A 20083-nucleotide genomic window follows, 5' to 3' on the forward strand; every position below is an offset into this window, starting at 1 on the left:
TGATTCTTATCTAAATGCAAGTTGTCCCTTAGACTAATGCAGGTTAGCCTACATCCTAGTTTACTAGGCTTGTCCTACGGAAAGATCGGGTGACTAGTGTAACTAGACCTATGGCACGGTTGCTATACATAGCAAGCGTCCGTGATGAGGCTGGACTCCTAACTCTAGGACTCCCTAAAACTTAGGACACTACACGACACCAGTGTTCCTAAAGTGGGCTCTAATGGTTCTTAAGACGGAAACCATAATCCAATGGTTCCGAGAGACACAAGACAAATCGATTTAAATTCTCGAGGTTAATGAATTTTAGATTTCAAGGATTTTCAGTTTTTGGACATTCAAGGATTACCAATGGTTCTAGGGTTCACCAGTTTCGGCCCAGGATAGCATCCAACGAAGGGAATCGTGCGCTCTTTCCTTGCGCAATTTAATACTTAGGTTATAGCATCTTATTGCCTGGCATATCTCAGGATTTCCGTGGACAGTGAACCTCGGAGCCAACAACGTGCTATAGCTTAAGTATTCAAATTTGTCAAAGATCGGTTGCAATTGAGATACGATTATGGATGCATTGGCCATTTTTCCAAGGAAATCTAAAGATCCCAAGATTTCTGTTTCAATGTATTAAGGATTAATATATGACAGAGATTTAAGGTTCTTTAGAGATTTTCAGGTGATTTTCAATTAATTTCGGATTTTCAATGGATTTTATCAATTTTAAGCATATGAGTGATTTTACAAGTGAAATTGTTGCAAACGAATTCGAAATGAGTTGAAACTTATACAGCAGCAAGATATGATGAGATGTAGCTTGCTGGAAGATTTTAATAGTTTTTTACATTAAGCTCATATTTAATTTTGATTTAACAATTAATTGACCAGATTGAAAAAATAACACAGAAACTACTAGAAATAGAAATCTAAATTCCATGAAATTTCTACATTAGTAAGATATAAGTGAAAGTAGCATGCTGTGAGATTTTCATGAATTTAGAAAACTATTTACTATCAGTTTCGGATTTTTCAATTGTTAGACCAGATTATGAATTAACACTACATCCCATGTAAAAAAAGATCCAAAGTAATTGAAACTTTTATAGAAGCAAGAAATATGAGATATAAGACTACTGTAAAAATTTTAAGAATTTTCTTTGTGATCTAATGTCAGTACAAATTCCCCCAAAATCTGCTGATTTTCAAAGAAAGCATAAAATTATATACCAAACAAAATCCAAAAATTCTCACAAATTCATGGTAGAATGTATCATTATCATATTATTTTCCCACGAAATTTCACTATTTTTGGAATCTGTTTAGTATATCGTTTAGTTTTCTTTGTTAAAAATCATGCAAAAATCCGAAAATATACCAAATAATTCTAAAAAAAATTCCGAGAACGGTGTACCTACCTGTGATCGAAATCCTCGCCGAATCCGAGAGCCGAAAAACTCGAAAATCCCGCCTCCGTGCGATCGCTTCCGCTTTCTTTCTCTTTTTCCTTCTTTTTTGTTTCTTTTTCTTCTTTTCTTGTTTCTTTTTCTTTCTTTTTTCTTTTCAACCCCACATAGCAACTTTGTTAGAACACATGATAGAAGAGAAATGAGTTCCTCCTCCCTTACTCACCCTCATTGAACCATTTATAGCAAAGGAATGGGAGGGTGGTGGCCACCATTGTGGACTTATTCCATGGTAGGTGGCCACCATTGTGGACATATTCCATGGTAGGTGGCCACCATTGTGGACATTGAATTTTGACATGTGTGTGGCCCCATGCATGTTTTTTAAAGTCCTTTTGAGTAGGTAAAAGATAATCCAAATGGGTCCCATATGTGACCAAATTCCCAATTGTGCATAAAATCATATGCCCCACTCCAAAGTATGATCGGAACCGTTCATTTGATGGGCGACAATGTGATTTAATTTGTGCTCCGCTAATCAATCCTATGGGCTGATCCAAGCCATCCAATAGATCAAAATGTGAATATGTTACCCCATTTTTAAATCACTCCCATTTGATGATCCGAACCGTCCATTTGATGGGCGACAATTGATGATCTTGACCGTTCAAATGGTGGGTCGCAATGTAAATTGGTTGTGCCCCCTTAAATCATTCCTCTATGACGATCCAGACCATCCAATGGATGGGTCCCCTACCTAAGTAGGTTGTGTCCTCCTAAATCATTTCAATGGGCTGATCCGAGTAACTCAACCAGATGATCGTAACAAAATTGGTTGTTAAAACGACTTCTCTGAGATCTTGACCGTTCTCTTGATGATCATCTTTAGGTGTTGGATCGAAGTAGGTTCAAAACTCATTTTTCACTAAAACAATGCGCGGGCCACCCTGTTTGATCCAAATCTAAACAAATGCTCAAGACGGGCCCATCAATCGGATCCAAATTCTCTCTTGCTCGAATTCTTGGGAATAATCTCTCAACACTTAACGAAAAAGTGCGAAACATGGCGGAAATGATTGGATGGGGTTTCGCCCAAGCATAGCGAACTTCGGTCCGATCAAAATGTGGTGTCTACAGTAGCAAAGAGAAACCTTAAGAGAAAGAAAAATAAGATTCATGGCTTCCGGTATGTCTTTTTCTCATTTCAATTTATTCCATATTGTTACATGTGATTTTCTCAATGTTGAATCGCTAAGATCCGTTGCCGGTGTTCATATTGTATCGAACACTTACAGTTTCATGATGGCTGTGATGGCTGATGTCCGGTGCTTTATTACATGGACCATGGCTTTCAACATGGAAAGGAATTACCTCTAGCGTTCATGTTCATAGAGTCAATTTCAACATTACAATACTGATACACTCTTATTCGATGACTCAACTATTCTCTTGCTTAGTTTCTAGACATTTTACATGCCTACGTAGGACTCAAATTTTACAACACGGACGACTATTGGACTTCTAACAAAATGCTCTCCATCGGTCCAAGTTAAGCTTCCAAATGAGTAATCTCCTTGCACATTTCGTGTAGAAAAGAATGTCATTCTGAATTGTATCTTTGTGATGGAGGAATTGAAGGACAGGATCTCTGGTTTGACTGCCACCTTAATGCCATGTGGAGACTGTGCCAAAGCTTTATAGACAGAATTGATCGGACCCACATTTGTTACAGTTCTCAAGATTGTCATGGTCTTCTTAACGTTTGGGATTGATATGGATGGCAGGTTCAGATTCAGTATGGAATGTCTATTTTTTGAGCAGGAGGTTGCCTCCTTAGTAATTTTGCTAATGGCTGAGTTGGTGTAGCCCATGGAGCAGAGGAACTGAACATAGTCCCCCGTGTTCATATCATAAATAAGCCCTGGATTTGTTGCTTTGTTGGGATTGATAAGACCTCCGCCTATGTCAAAAGGGTCTGCTGGCTTGTGATTACCTCCGTCTGCAACTATCATCTCTCCATCCGTGCCGGTTTGGGAGGCTGCAGAAGTTTTGAATAAAAAGGTATTTATTCCAAAATGAAAGAAGCTTAGAATTGGAAAAGTAATCCATGGGAATGAGACACACCAGTGGTCACAATTGCCGATTTTATTGCTGCAGGAGTCCAATCTTTGTGCAAGGATTTGATAAGGGCAGCTATTCCGGCCACATGTGGACAAGCCATTGAGGTTCCTGTATCGAATGAAAACCCATCCCAGTCCTCTGTACCGCTACGTGGTGGATATGCAGCCAAGATGCTAACACCAGGTGCAGCTATATCAGGCTGCAAAGATTGAAAACTGGTCATATATATTAGGTGATCATGAAATATTGAGGTACTAAATGAACGAAAAATTTACAAACTAGGGGGGGAATAACATTCCTCTATTGGTAGTATTTGATAATGTTGAAAATAATGTTAAGCTGTATCTCTCATTTCAAAAAGAAAAAAAGAAACGAAATAAATGCTAAGCTGTATTTCTCATGTATGGTTTATGTTTTCAAAATGCAAAATCAAATCTCATGAGTTGGTATGTTACAAATACTGTCAGAATCATTTTTTTCCCTAAATGATTCTCCAGTGAAGCCAATATTGTCAAAATCATTTATTTTCCAAATGATTCTCCAGTGTTGCCCATTTACACCTATTAATCTACCACTTTAGCTGTAATTCCCGTTTGTTGAGATCTCTTCAAATTTATCATGTAGCACTTTATAACTGAGCCATCTATTTAAGTTGTCAATGGGAGCAAGAATAATGTATAAATTGTTATTAAACAGAAGTGATTTAAGTTTTGGAACCTCTTAAATTGAAGTAACAATTGATCCTTGATTACAATAAATCACCAAATAATCTGTTGAACTTGCATAGGTGTTGAAACAATCCTTTTGGCGTTCTTTTCTCCTTAATTTCAATAAGCATTTTGGAGTCCAATGGGATTTCGAACAGAGAAAAGGAAAATGGGATACACTTGGAGGTGGACCATACCTTCAACACTGCAGGAGATATGGAACTTGGCCCTCTGGATGAGAAATATGCTACTCTTGGGGAGGTCAATTTCCCGATAACAGTCTTGGGATGGCCCAACTTCAAGATTGGGGACCTTCACGGAGAGTGAATCTGATTACTTACTATTTTGTTCAATATAGAATCTCTCATATCATTTCAAGATATGCTTACCTTGTCCTTCGGATGTAGGACACTATCTCTGTCCCAACTTCATAATTTACCATAATACATGGAAGAATATCCCCACATGAAGTGAGCAGGTTATTTGTTGGCTGTGCATAGATGAGGCCAATACCTCCCGCTGCAAACACGGTCAGAGCTGCAGTGAACATATGCTGATTATCAGCTACTGAAAAACAGAGGACAACCTTTCCTTTTGCTAATGTAGCATTGAGACTTCCAAGCTTACATCCCTTGCTGCAAAACATAGAGCGTCATTAAAACAGAAGAGTTGTAGAAGTATTGAATTCGAAAGGTAGGTTGGAGGAAGTAAAAAAACTGATCACCTTCCATCATCTGCAAAAGTTTCTTCTATTTCTGCAGCGATTTGTTTTGAGTATACAAGTCCATTGAACCCATTGTTCGTTTTAGTGTCCATGGATTGACCCTGCAACCAACATTGCCAAGAGTAACAACATGGTTAGTATTGTATACTTTTCCTTCCAGAGAAGCAAATGACATGTAATCTTTACTTTTCGAGCAATATAGAGAGGTAATGTATGAGTGTTCTACGCATTACCAAGAGAGTGCGATTGTTTCCAAGTGTAATGGCTGTTGGGTAGGCCCTGTCGATGGTAGTGGCTGCAACATTTAAGATCCATGGGGCTGTATTAACGACCGTCTGAGAGGCAGGACCTTCATTCCCAGCTGCACAAACAACCATGATCCCTTTTGCTACTGCATGAAAGGAACCGATTGAAATTGCATTATCCTCTACGTAAGGTAAGAGAGGAACTGCGACTCCAAGTGACCCAGATATGACATCTACTCCATCATGTATGGCTTCATCAAATGCTTTAAGAATATCCGCATTAGTGCATCTTCCACCATTAAAGGCCCAACAAACCTTGTAAATTGCTAAATGGGCATGCGGTGCACCACCTCTAGCGACCCCTCTAGCCAACCCTCTATAACTCGCATTCTTCACGACAGAGCCAGCAGATGTGGAAGCTGTGTGAGTTCCATGCCCGCTACCATCTCGCGGGGATAAGAAATCATCAGTAATGTTTTTTATTTTTCCACTTTCGTCCATTACCCCTTCTATGAACCACCGTGCACCAATCAGTTTCCTATTACAGTTGGTGGAATTGAAGAGCTGTCCATGCTGGCAAATCCCTTTCCAGTGAGATGGGATCGGACCCATGTCTTTATCGCTAAAACTTTCCAACTCAGGCCAGACACCTGCACATTTTGGAAGCAATTTACAGAATGGTTCCAATGAATATAAACTTGCAACTGATTTTTTATATGATACCTGTATCTATAACACCAATAATGATTCCTTCACCCATTTTGCTGTCTGATAAAAGTTGAGATTGAGAATGGAGCCCAAGAAAATCCCAGCTCCGAGTCGTTTGGAGTTTGTGAATGCGATTTGGTATCACCCAGAGAACACCAGGGTGCTCTGTATTATCTTTGGCATAAGTTCCCGATAAAAATAAAAACCATGGTAAGCTTATGGTTGCATAGAGCTACACTTGGTCGAACTTACCTGCCGCCATTTCTGCTTGAGACTGTGTTAGTCTAGCTGCAAACCCAGAGAAGCCATGTTTGTAGCTATACACTATCGAACCTTGGGCGGCTTCTTTGCTGCAATTTGTTGAAGTATAAATGATTAAATAAAACCATCTCTAACAACTTAAACTTTTAGAGTAATTAATTGTTTCACATGGTATTAGAGCTAATGCCTCACAGCACGTCCTGGGTTCAAAACCCAACAACTCAACTCAACTAAGCCTTTGTCCCAAACTAGTTGGGGTCGGCTAATGAATCCTTTAGAAAATTTTCATGAAGAAGGTGAAAGAAACTACCCGGCTTACATTGACTAACTCTAATCCTGACACTAGTTTGGTTCGTCCACATGGATCATTTTCTTCCATTCTCTCCTATCCAAGGTCATGTTCTCTATTATGTTCTAGCCATCAACTCTTTCCTCACTGTTTCTACCCAAGTTGTTTTCGGTCTGCCCCTACCTCTTTTTACTCCATCAACTTGGCACGAGTCACTTCCTCTCACTGGAGCATCCAAAGGCCTACGTTGGATACGACCAAACCATCTTCAGCAGGGCCCTCTCATCTTCTCCAGAATTGGTGCCACCCCCATCTTTTTACCGATGTCTTCATTTTTATTTCTATCTAACCTTGTGTGGCTGCACATCCATCTAAGCATTCACATCTTCGCAACACTCACCTTATGCACATGCTGCTTCTTGGTGGCCCAACATTCTGAGCCGTACAACATGGCAGGCCTCACAGCTATCTTATAAAACTTTCCCTTCAACTTGGTAGGTATTTTACAGTCGCAAATAACTCCCGAAGCCAGGGAAGGAGCCAAGAATTTGCTGTAGAGGGGGCAAAGGATGGTGGTTTTATAACAATTACTAAATTAATATAAAGTAAAAAAATATCAAAAGTTGACATAAATTTCAAATCAAAGTGCTTTTAATTTATAAAAAAATATCAAAAGTTGACATAAATTTTAAATCAAATTGCTTTTAATTTTAAAAAAAATTCATTCACATTTGTTTCTCGACCTCAGTTAGTGATGAAAACACTCATCTTTCTCTTGGTTTTTGTTGTATTGTAATAATCAACTGGGGCTTCTATGTTATGACATTTTTTTTATAAAAAGTAAAAATAAAATTGGAATATGGAAATAGGATTCATGGATAGAACAAGGGGAGATTTTATACGGTGTTTGAGGTTTAAGTCCTATCTTTTTTCAAAAAGTACCGTGGGCCCCCTTCATAAGATGATTCAATCTATTTATTTGTTGGATTTGGCCACAATGTAAATAGGTTGTACCCTGTAAATTACCTCCATAGGATGATCCTAACCCTCAGATTTATAAATTTTAAATAATGTGCAGTCCCTCTACAAATCAGAGGGTTAGGGTCATCCTATGGAGATGATTTACAAGTACAATTTATTGAGGTTGAGGCCCAACAAATGAACAGTTTGGATCAACCTATGAAGTGGGCCCAACTTACTTTTTGAAAAAATAATGGACTTTACTCCCTCCCACACACCATAAAAAAATGGATATTGTTATACACTTATTTTTCTCCCTTTAAATATTTTTCTACCCTTCCTTCCTACTCCAAATGTACCTTGCTTTTGGACCCTAGATGCCTAGACATATTAGGTGTTGAAATTTAGAATGAACGGTAGAGATGAAGATCTTAAATGCTTTAAAAATGCCACAAAAATAGCTGGTTTTGGAAACAAGGTGAAATGCCTTAAATACCTGATAAATTTTCTACGAAAATGAGAGATTAGGAGAGATATCTTAGGAGAGATAAACTTGAAAGGAAATCATTTCCAAAACAGAATTTCGTTTGGATATTAAAGATGGACATACTTTTCCGCAAAATCCTAGGGAGGGCGGGCAAGATTTCATTTGGAAATTAAAGAAAGGCGGACATTTCGGCAAAATCCAAGGGGGCGGGCAATATTTTGGAAATTATAGTGGCAAAACTTTTTGGCAAAAATCTAGTGGGCGCAACTTCCCCCCCCCCCCCTCGCCCCCCTTGGCTCCGTCTCTGCCCGAAGCATGCTTCCACTTCAACCAACCTGCTCTTATTCTATGGTTAATATCCTCTTCAATCTCTGCTTCCAAAGGTTTTAGACTGAGTAGGACTAAGACATAGTATATGGAGTGCAACTTTAGTAATGTAAGGAGGTGGGGCGAAGATGTAGTAAGTATGACTGAGGCCACTTTAGAAGATGGATTTCTTCTATTCAAGTTTTCCAAAGCCGAAGACTGCATTCGGGTCCTTGAAACCACCTGCCATACCTTTGGAGGAAGAACACTAATCCTCCAAAGATGGTCCCCTGAAGTCTCTCTAGAGAAAAAGAAACTCTCTGAAATTCCGGTATGGATTCGTCTTCCGGGCCTTCATTTGAAATTTTTGACTCACCACATTCTAAGTAGGATTGCTAGTGTTATTGGAAATCCCCTCTATATGGACTCTCATACAGATGAGTCAACCAGGCTAAATTATGCTAGATTGTGCATCCAAATTAAGGCTGGTCAATCCCTCCGTGACTGTATCAAACTTAGAACTACCTCTGGAGTTATAGTGCAGCAAATCCTTTATGATTGGAAACCAGAGGCCTGCTGTAAATGCCAAGATTTCAGTCACAAATCTAGTGAATGCAGTTCTCACTCTGGACAACAACCTCCTCTTTCAAAGCAGGTATGGAGGCCAAAAAATCCCCTTGGTTCTGACAATTCAAAATTGCCCGGAATCCCATTGAGGGGCATGCCGCCTCGAATCACAATGTGGTAAAACCCCCAATGGTATCGGAAGTCCCTCAAGCGCGAAGTCCTTCTATTAGCAATAAGTTTTCAGCCCTATCCGAACCTCTTTTGGATAGAATCAGTGATGGCAACAGCTCCAAGGTTTCCCAAGGATGCACCATGGTTTCGGATCAGGGCATAGCAAATCATATGGCAACCTTGGATAATTCAAATGGGAACGAAATCTGGCAAAAAGTCCAACGAAAAAAGGGAAAGTCATCGGCCTTCCTCCTCCGCCCGGCCTCCGGATGCATTTTACCCTCTCTCTCCAATTCTCCTCTTAGGATTGGATAAGGATGGTCTTCTGTGGGTAGCATTTTGTCGCGCGCCTTCTTGAGTTATTTCTTCATTTTGTAGGCTCTTAGCCCCTCTATGTTTATTTTGTTACTGGTCCATTGGACCTTTTGCTTTCTGTTCAGTTCCCCCTTTCGGTTGTGTTAGGGGTTGTTTTCTTTTTTCTCATTGTTGTATTATTTTTCTTATTAATATATCTAGTCGGGGTCTGCCTAACCCCTGCTTACCCATCAAACAAAAAAAAAAGTATGACTGGGGCCGCAAGAAAGGGGGAGAATCAAACTATACATGGTTAAATCAATACAACTTTAACAGCTTAAGCTTTTAGAGTAATTGGTTGTTTCACACAATTATCAATCTAAAGTCGCTCAGCTGTTATTATAATGCGGTGAGCCATTCTCCACTGTAATCTTTTATATTAAGAGGATAGTGACTTCTACTCTATACCTTCCAAGTAAGGATGTTAGCATCTCATGATGAGAATTTTCGATAACCGTAGCATCCTCATGCTGCTTCTCTCCCATGTATACAATGTACACCTGAATCAGATAAACGTTGAGTAAATTAATGACATAGAAACGATCCAAACTAAAAGCAAAGTGGTAAGACACTCACATTGTTTACTGCCCTGACAAATGCAACAGAGATTTGAAACTGAAGATGGACGAATAAGATTAAAAAGACTGCAAGTAACCGGGTCGAGGGAGCCTCTCTCCGACCACATAAATGTGCAGCCATTGTCATCAGTGTTTTGGGTTTTGGAGATTTCTACCATTGTTGAAATGGTTACCGGCCATTTATAGAATCAGGGCAGATGTTGCTTCACTATGGAAAACTATCGCCACTTTTGACACAGCCACAAAAAAATAAAACGTCAAAAAGCTGCCCCAGGTGGTGGGGGATATTCATCTCTCAACTTTCACGTGAAAAATGTTCCCTTGTCTACGTAACTATTGCGTAGATGTGTGACCTTAGTCTTTGTTAGTGTTTATAAGATCTGACCATTGGATCAAGTGTGTTAGAGTAGGAGATTAAGGTATTAGGATTAGGATTAAGATGATCTTCTTCAGATCTTTTCTATCACTTTCAATGTTTATCTCTAAGTGCTTTATATAAGCACATGTTGGTGTTAATGGAAGAAAAGTGAAATTCATAGAAATCTATGTAATTATATAGGCTTGATTAGCTGCATGTTCTTTGTTTTCTTACTAAATCACTGCCAAAAAATTTGCTGTATGTGAAAACTTATTTGGGATTTGGTGGCCATGTGATCGATGACAGCCACACATGTTACTTTTTTGGCAGAGGTTGTCTTATTCAATTAATTCATCTGACATGGCTGTCTTCACTTGCAAAAGAGCTGCCGAAATGGCTTTCCGGGAAATTGCCTAGCAACATGTTCTTTGTTTTCTTACCAAGCCACTTCTAAAAGCTTGCTGTATGTGAAGCTCTTACTTATTTTGAATAAGATAGATATCAAACTAGAGGGTGTCTTTCTATGCGCATTTTTTAATGCTCGTAGTTTCTAAAACAACAGTTTTGAGGAATTGATTGTGGATGGAGAGAAAAGGAAACAAATAAATAAATGCAGGGATCTTTTTCTGTAATTTGATTGTGTTGGGGTTCCACACAAAAACAAATAGTCCCACGTCGGATAAGTGAAATGGATTGGGATGTGTTAAAAAGGGAATGGGCACGCTCCCTCTAATGGTTAGCTTTTAGGGGTGAGTTCTACCCGGTTAGATTCCCTGCAGATTGGATGCAACGCAGATAGTCCCAAACATTTTTGGGAAGGAAATGATATTTGCACCCTCTTGTTTCAATGATGGCACTCCTCTCTAAAGTTGACACTTTAATTAATATTTAAAATTGTCTAAAGTTATGCTGCTACTGTAAAAAGGGAAAATTCTCAAAAAATTGTGATTTTTATCTGAAAATCTCAAAAAAGGATAGAATTGGCTAATTTCTCAAAAAGGGGTGAAACGCATCCCAAGGAGTGTTTTAGGACAAAAAATGCCCTTATGTTGCCTTTCTCTCCAAGAAAGTAAGCAACAAATCCCAATGCATTTCACCTACTAATTTGACATTTTTACCTTCTTCTTCCCACGCCAAAATCAAACTCCATTGGCTGTTGTAAAAATCCCAAACGAAATTCCATTGCAGAGAGGTGAAACTCCCCTCTCCTAAAATGTAGATTTTATATTATCTTTTATTTTTCTTTGGCTTTCAAACCTAAGCTTCTCAAGTAGGTCCATTGTGATACATTTGCATACATTTAACATATTCCTTACACTGCTATGGTGTATTGTCATCATCCTGTTGCAAGTGAGAGCAGCCACACAGGCTCGTTTTCAGTAGTAATATTTTTTAGCTATCTTATCGATTTATTGGTATTGAAGGAGGGTATATACCAACGTACCAATATGAAAAATGCTAAAATGTGGTGGTAGTTAAGCAGGCTTCCTCCTTAATTATGCACTCTTTGTGCTGCACTTGTGCCGAGTCTATGTGATCGAATCCATTAATTAGTCCGATCGGCAACCACAATTCAGTCCAACATCATATGGCTCATCTCATCATGTTATAGAAGATCAGGTCAGATGTTGGTTCACTATGGAAAGCTGTCTCCACTTTCAGACACAAAAAGCAAGTCACAAAGTGTGTTCCCCACTAAAAAAAGGGTCTAAAAGTTCCCCAATCTCTCTGGTAGTGGGCAAAATTTATGAGCATCTCTCAGCTTTCAATGTAAAAAATGTTTTCTTTTCCATGTATTACTATTGGGTAGATTTGTGATGTTTTTGCTTGATTAGTGGCATTTTCTTTGAGTAGATTTGTGATCATTGGCTTGATTAGTGGCATTTTTGGCTTGATGCGAATTTTATAATAACTCGAAAAGGAAACAGTAAAAAGATGCAAGGATCTTTTTCTGTGATTTGATTGGATACACTGCAGATGGTCAAGGAAGATATTTGCACCCGCCTTGTTTCAATGATTGTACTCCTCTCTTCCGTTCACACTTCTCTAGTCGGGCTATTTTAAATCCCAGAGAACTATCACTAAGGGCCCCTTTGGATGCCGAGAAGATTTTGATTTGGAATTCTCACATTTGCAGCCCTTTTTGCATTGACATTCGGATCCCGGTCAAATCCTTGAATTTCCAAATAAGCTGTGGAAATAAGAAATTGGAAATCCACAGATCTGGCAGTTTTCTTCACCCTCTTGGCTCCTTAGCCTCTCCCTGCAGCAGGAATTACCTGCTTCCCTCTATGTCTCCCTCAACATGAGCTGGCAGTGTTATAAAAATTGATGTGCAAATCTGTAATTTAGGATGAGATAATACCTTATACGAAATTAATCTGGTAACTCCAAAAGCAGATTTCAACAGTAACAATTTTCTGCAATAATAAACTGTAAAGGAAGAACAAATCGTTAGATCACTTATCGAGTTGAGGCACGAAGAATCTTCGCTGTCCTTAAGGCAAATCTCGCCCCCACTATGACGAATCAACGGTGCAGATGGGCGTGACGGCGTATGCCTCCAGGATACAACAACTCTCGCTCCAGGGGTGTGCACTCACGCAGCCCGGATGCCTAACAATTTGCTTATATGTGCCAAAAGCCTTGATCAGAAAGGTTGGGGAAAACCAGAAGGAAAACCAGAGAGAAGATAGCAGAAGAAGAATCCGTTCTGTGTGTCTTTCTATCTCTGTAAAACCGTTTTTTATAGAAAAATAAGAGACACGTTGGGATGAAACGTCGCACTCTTTTAGTGCGTGAGAGACGTTTCCCAAACGGTCACAAAACCAAGATTTAAGGAATCTCAAACGGTAAAAAGTATTAAATAATGATTAAAGAAATAAAAGAAAATAAAAAGGCTTTGGGCCCACGCGCGCGGCCGGCCGAGCCGGGCCGGGCCGGGCGGCGCGCGTGTGTGGTAATACCAAAAGCCCACCGGACCCAAGTGGGTGATCCGTGCGCGTAGGATTCTCATGACCTCTTTCTCATTCACAAGACTAAGAGAGTGAAAGTATATATATGGCCACTCTCACCCTCTCATACTTCCCATCTAGGACTAAAGTTTTCTCATGGCTTTAGTCCTTTTGGAGGGAAGCTCTAACTTTGAGTGAGAAGCCATAAAGCAAAAAGCAAACCAATGTAAAAGACTAAAAGCACCCCTTTGTAAGATTGAATTACAAAAAGACTTTTGAATAAAAAGTCAACAATCCCCCACTAATTCAAAATTACAAGAAATAAATCATAAATGTAAATAGATTTGATTAAGGCAAGATGTGTTATGCATCAGTAGAGGTGTCTTTTGGACTTGAACCTTTACTTAGTGCAGGTATATCGAGTTTATCAAGTACTTGGTGAATATACGTCTTGAACCAAGCACTTTTAGTAATAAACTGAAACAACATACCACACACACAACACAGAAGGCATAAGCAAGTTCATACGGTGTTGCACTTTTCGGCCATGTGCTATATCCCGATTTCATGAGAGCTCTAGAGAATTTAGCCCAATTCTCATAGGAAGCGGCCACACTTCCACACTCATATAGGTGTATCTATCAGGAGTGCCCTATAACTACGCACCCCACTGACAATCAGCATGACAGCTAGTCAGCTATAGATAACATTAAGAGTCCTACAACTCATCCTCTTACCGTTACAGGTTGCACCCACACCATAGGGATAGGCTTAGTGAACTTAATTCACATACAACTTGGTGCAAAACAGATCACTCAAATAACTTGTTTTTCCCATTGAACCTACTTCTTGGGATCTCCAGTCAGATAGGTTGGGTTCCTGTTATAGGTGATCTAAACAGTGGGCTTCAGCCCCATCCCCCTCGATGTGCTTATGACTAAATTTTTATTTAGTCCTTTTGTAAGACAATCTGATATATTATCAATTGATCTTACAAAATCTATGGTTATCACTCCATTCTTCAACAACTGTCTTATGGAGTTATGCCTCCGACGAATGTGTCGTGATTTTCCATTATATACATTATTACCTGCTCTTCCAATAGCAGCTTGACAATCACAGTGGATTGTAATACCTGGTACTGGCTTATTCCAAAGTGGAATATCAGACAGAAGGTTTCTAAGCCATTCGGCTTCCTCACTTGCTTTCTCTAAAGCAATAAACTCAGACTCCATAGTGGATCTGGCTATACAAGTTTGCTTGGTAGACTTCCAAGAAACCGCTGCACTTCCTAGAGTGAAGACATAACCACTCCTAGATTTGGTCTCAAATCCAGATACCCAATTGGCATCGCTATACCCCTCTAGTACAACAGGATATTTAGAAAAATGCAAACCATAGTTTATAGTTCCTTTAAGATATTTCAATACTCTAATTAGTGCTTCCCAGTGATCACTATCAGGATTACTGGTATAGCTGCTGAGTCTACCCACTGCATAGGCTATGTCTGGCCTAGTGCAGTTCATCAAATACATTAGACTCCCTATAACTCTAGAGTATTCAAGTGGATCTACTCCACTCCCTTTATTCTTACATAATCTTATACTAGAATCATATGGGGTAGCCACAGGTTTACAATCAAATTGATTAAACCTCCTTAATATTTTTTCTACATAATGAGACTGAGTTAAAATTATTTCTTCTGGGTTTCTATTTATTTTGATACCCAGGATTACATCTGCCTTTCCCAGATCTTTCATATCAAAATTATTTGATAAAAATTTCTTAGTGTCTTTAATTACACTTATGTCTGTTCCGATGATCAACATATCATCTACATACAGACAAACAATAACACCACTATCCCCACTAAATTTGCTATAAACACATTTATCTGATTCATTTATTATGAATCCATTTGATAGCATCACACTATCAAACTTCTCATGCCATTGCTTTAGTGCTTGTTTTAAACCATATAGAGATTTTATAAGTTTGCATACCTTTTTCTCTTGGCCTTGGATTACAAAGCCTTCAGGTTGATCCATATAAATCTCTTCATCTAATTCACCATTCAGAAAGGCTGTTTTGACATCCATTTGATGGATTTCAAGGTTATAGATTGCAGCTATGGCAATAAGGATTCTAATAGTGGTTATCCTGGTTACAGGTGAGTAAGTGTCAAAAAAGTCCATTCCTTCCTTTTGCTTAAACCCTTTAGCTACTAGTCTAGCTTTGAACTTATCTATAGTTCCATCAGTTTTTAATTTCTTTCTAAAGATCCACTTGCAACCAATAGGTTTACAACCAGGAGGCAGATCTGTCAAGATCCATGTCCCATTACTCAAAATAGAGTCTATTTCACTCTTGACAGCTTCTTTCCAGAATGAAGAATCTGGAAGTGACATTGCCTCTTTATATGTCTTTGGATCTCCTTCTAGAAGATAGGCAATGAACTCTGGACCAAAGTTTTTCTCTACTCTTGCCCTTTTACTTCTTCTAGGCTCTATAGATTCCTCAGACACTTGATGCTCTTTTTCTATAGATTCATTGGGTCTTTTTAGTGTGTTCTCACTTAGACTAGTTTTATAAGGGAATATGGTTTCAAAGAATTCAGCATCTCTGGATTCAATTATGGTGTTAGGATGCATATCAACATGATCTGATCTATAGATTAAGAACCTATATGCACTACTGTTTTGTGCATATCCAATGAATGCACAATCAACAGTCTTAGGACCTAACTTAGAACTTTTAGGATCTGGAATCCTAACTTTAGCTAAGCACCCCCACACTTTAAGGTATTTAAAATGCGGTTTTCTATTCTTCCATAACTCGTAAGGAGTTTTGTCAGAATCTTTAAATGGAATTTTGTTTAGAATATAACAAGCAGAGAGAAGAGCCTCTCCCCATAGGTTCTGAGGTAAACCTGAACTCCCTAACATAGAGTTTACCATGTTCATTAAAGTTCTGTTTTTACGTTCAGCAACTCCATTTTGTTGTGGAGAGTAAGGTGCAGTTACTTGATGAATTATGCCATGAGATTCACAAAAAGCACTAAAATCATTAGAGGTGTACTCACCTCCTCTATCAGATCTTAGGATTTTGATCTTCTTTTCTAACTGATTCTCTACTTCAGATTTGAATGAAATGAATTTATCAAATGATTCATCTTTATATCTAATAAGATAAACAGTACAAAATCTAGAGAAATCATCTATAAATGTAATAAAATACCTTTTTCCTCCTCTAGTTAAAGCATTGTTTAAGTCACATACATCACTATGAATTAAACTAAGAAGTTCTGATTTTCTTTCTTCTACTCTATGAAAAGGCTTCTTAGAGTACTTTGATTGCACACAAATTTCGCATTTATCTACTATTAGATTACTTTTAGGAATTAGACCTATGGTCATCATTTTCTTTAAAGATGCATAGTTAACATGACCTAGCCTACCATGCCATAAACAAGAAGAATCAATAATATAAGCAGAAGAAGAAGATGCTTTATTCATAATGTTCTCAGATACATTCAGTTTGAATAAACCCTCACTGGAATAACCCTTCCCCACAAATTCACCATTCTTAGTAATGACAAATTTATCAGCCTCGAAAACTAGTTTAAAACCTTTCTTGATCAGAAGTGACCCAGACACCAGATTCTTTCTTATATCTGGTACGTGAAGGACATCACAGAGCTTCAGAACTTTTCCAGATGTAAGCTTCAATAGGACTGTTCCTTTACCCGCCACAGCAGATGATGACGAGTTTCCCATGAAAAGCTGCTCTCCATCCCCTACAAGCTCGTAGGAAGAAAATACACTTCTGTCACTACAGATGTGTCTGGTGGCACCAGTGTCCACCCACCAGTCCTTCACGTTGCTAACTAGGTTCACTTCAGATACTACAGTAGACAGATATTGATCTTCAGCCATATTTGCCTGAGGCGCATTATTTCCTTGAGGGTTTTTCTTCTTGTCGTTTTTGCGACAGTTTTTAGCATAGTGACCTGCTTTCCCACACACAAAGCAGTTACCTTTCTTTTTCTTGAAGTCCTTATTATTTTTCTTGAAATTTCCTTTTCCAGATCCAGACCCAGGTTTAGAATAGATTTTCTTTCCAGATGAAGATTCAGTGAGATTTGCCTTAGAGTTAAACTCATAGGCCTTTGATTTCTGTTTTCTGAAACGGTTTTCCTCTTCAGTTCGAAGATATACAAATAGATCTTGAAGAGAAAAATCGTTTCTGTCATGCAGAAGGGTGTCTTGGAATTTCTCCCATGAAGGTGGTAATTTTTCAATGATTGCACCAATTTGGAGCTGTTCTTCTATTTTAATACCTCTAGCAAGAATATCAGAAACAATCAACTGGATCTCATTTACTTGATCCATAATAGATTTTCCATCTATCATCTGATATCGGAAATATTTTCCAATAAGATGTTTCTTAGAACCCGCGGCTTCAACCAGGTATTTCTGCTCTAGAGTTTCCCACAACTCTTTGGCAGACTCAATTCTGAAAAATACATCGAACAACTGATTACTGAGACAACTCAGTATATGGCCTTTACAGAGATAATTGTCTCTTTTCCTTTTCTCAGAGAGATGGGTTCTTGCAGGTTCTTCCTCATCAGGTGATGGTTCAGGAGCATTCAAGATATAATCTAGGTTCAGAAAGGTCAGAAAGAATCGCATCTTTTCTTGCCATCTACCGAAATCCGATCCATCAAATTTTTCTGGTCTTTCGGTTTGGGAAGTCATGATGATTAATTTCCAATAATCGGAATCCCAAATTACAGATCACAGATCGTACAGATTTGCCTTAAGAATGTTATAAAAATTGATGTGCAAATCTGTAATTTAGGATGAGATAATACCTTATACGAAATTAATCTGGTAACTCCAAAAGCAGATTTCAACAGTAACAATTTTCTGCAATAATAAACTGTAAAGGAAGAACAAATCGTTAGATCACTTATCGAGTTGAGGCACGAAGAATCTTCGCTGTCCTTAAGGCAAATCTCGCCCCCACTATGACGAATCAACGGTGCAGATGGGCGTGACGGCGTATGCCTCCAGGATACAACAACTCTCGCTCCAGGGGTGTGCACTCACGCAGCCCGGATGCCTAACAATTTGCTTATATGTGCCAAAAGCCTTGATCAGAAAGGTTGGGGAAAACCAGAAGGAAAACCAGAGAGAAGATAGCAGAAGAAGAATCCGTTCTGTGTGTCTTTCTATCTCTGTAAAACCGTTTTTTATAGAAAAATAAGAGACACGTTGGGATGAAACGTCGCACTCTTTTAGTGCGTGAGAGACGTTTCCCAAACGGTCACAAAACCAAGATTTAAGGAATCTCAAACGGTAAAAAGTATTAAATAATGATTAAAGAAAAAGAAAAGAAATAAAAGAAAATAAAAAGGCTTTGCCGAGCCGGGCCGGGCGGCGCGCGTGTGTGGTAATACCAAAAGCCCACCGGACCCAAGTGGGTGATCCGTGCGCGTAGGATTCTCATGACCTCTTTCTCATTCACAAGACTAAGAGAGTGAAAGTATATATATGGCCACTCTCACCCTCTCATACTTCCCATCTAGGACTAAAGTTTTCTCATGGCTTTAGTCCTTTTGGAGGGAAGCTCTAACTTTGAGTGAGAAGCCCTAAAGCAAAAAGCAAACCAATGTAAAAGACTAAAAGCACCCCTTTGTAAGATTGAATTACAAAAAGACTTTTGAATAAAAAGTCAACAGGCAGATCTATTCATTTTGTACTGAAAACTCAATTCCAAATCCAATTACAAAATCTGAGGTATCCAAACGGCCCTTAAGGAATGCTGCCACTGTAGAACTACCTGTGTTCTCTTCACGTGCGTTTCCTTGCTTTGGCTTGCATTGATTTCTATTCTCAGCAGTGATCTTTCATTGATTTCTGATTCTCATTACTGTTTGGATTGCAGGACTTCTTCTCTGGAAAAGCTTGGAATGGAAAAAAGTTTCTAAAATTTCCTACTGTTTCACACATGAAAAAAGATAACATCAACCAACCCTATTCAAGGGCCTTCAATTTATGATGATATCCCACTAAATTACCCATAATCATATCATTTCCCTGTAAATAATTGAAGGAAATTTTCCAAGAAAAAAATATCCATCAAAAATGTTTTTCTTGCAATCCAAACAGTCTTAATGAAATGGAAAGATGGTGGAAATGAGGTGAAAGAACATATAAAGAGGTCATGTGGGGATGGTGGTGACATTTCCACGAAGATAAAGACACTTTTATCAGAGCACGGTAAGAGTGGAGAGCAGTTCTGTCAATGCATTTAGGAGGGGCATGATTGATGGTGTTTATTTAAAGCAATATTAACAATAGGGATATCATTTTATTTTACGAGTGCCTGGCATTGTAGAATTTCTTATGTTATCTTCACGGGCTTTTTGTTCCTCTTGCCTGCACTGACATGGGGAAGATAAGGCAAAAGAAGATATAAAAGGTAAAGAGGGTGATGAAATTTCCATTAAGATAATGGTACTTTTATCAGAACGTGTTAAGAGTGGAGCAACAGTTATGTCATGCAAAGGAGACGTATATGATTGATGGTGCAAGTGGAGGGAGGGCCTCTGCTCCTGGTGCCATCCATCATTCCTTCTTTCTTTTCTTGGGTCAATTGGGGTCAAACCTATTGTCTCAAAGGACTGTTTTAGCAAAGCTTGACCCCTTCTTTGGCCCACGTGGGTCCATTTAAAGCCAACTTATGAGTTGATAGGGTGGAGCTGCGGTCGGAATTTGGGAATTTTTGACCCAAAATTAAACACATCGTGAGTCCAATAATCTGGTTTGGACTCAAAATCATCTCTCATTATCCAAAATGTGTGGGTCCACTGATTTGAGACAAGGATG

General features: G+C 38.8%; 1 protein-coding gene across 2 annotated transcripts; it reads right to left on the reverse strand.

Moving 5' to 3' along the window:
• Window positions 1–2756: 2756 nt before the first annotated feature.
• LOC143888004 (subtilisin-like protease SBT3.9) lies at window positions 2757–10074 on the reverse strand. Of its 2 annotated transcripts, XM_077392274.1 has the most exons (10): window positions 9874–10074; window positions 9706–9797; window positions 6155–6252; window positions 5918–6067; window positions 5183–5844; window positions 4950–5050; window positions 4615–4860; window positions 4423–4537; window positions 3522–3717; window positions 2757–3435 (listed from the first exon to the last, which is right to left on the reverse strand). In XM_077392274.1, exons 1-10 carry the CDS (start codon window positions 10000–10002, stop codon window positions 2867–2869), a joined length of 2358 nt encoding a protein of 785 aa, XP_077248389.1. In that variant the 5' UTR covers window positions 10003–10074; the 3' UTR covers window positions 2757–2866. The 2 variants fall into 2 exon arrangements, with proteins under 2 accessions (XP_077248389.1, XP_077248390.1); XM_077392275.1 differs by lacking the exons at window positions 5918–6067; window positions 6155–6252; window positions 9706–9797; window positions 9874–10074 and having other exon boundaries at window positions 4615–4762; window positions 5183–5200.
• Between the last annotated feature and the right edge of the window lie 10009 nt (window positions 10075–20083).

The sequence above is a fragment of the Tasmannia lanceolata genome, unplaced genomic scaffold (genome assembly GCF_043159265.1).
Source record: "Tasmannia lanceolata isolate RefF3 unplaced genomic scaffold, GAP_Taslan_0.1 ptg000012l, whole genome shotgun sequence".
NCBI lineage: Eukaryota > Viridiplantae > Streptophyta > Magnoliopsida > Canellales > Winteraceae > Tasmannia > Tasmannia lanceolata.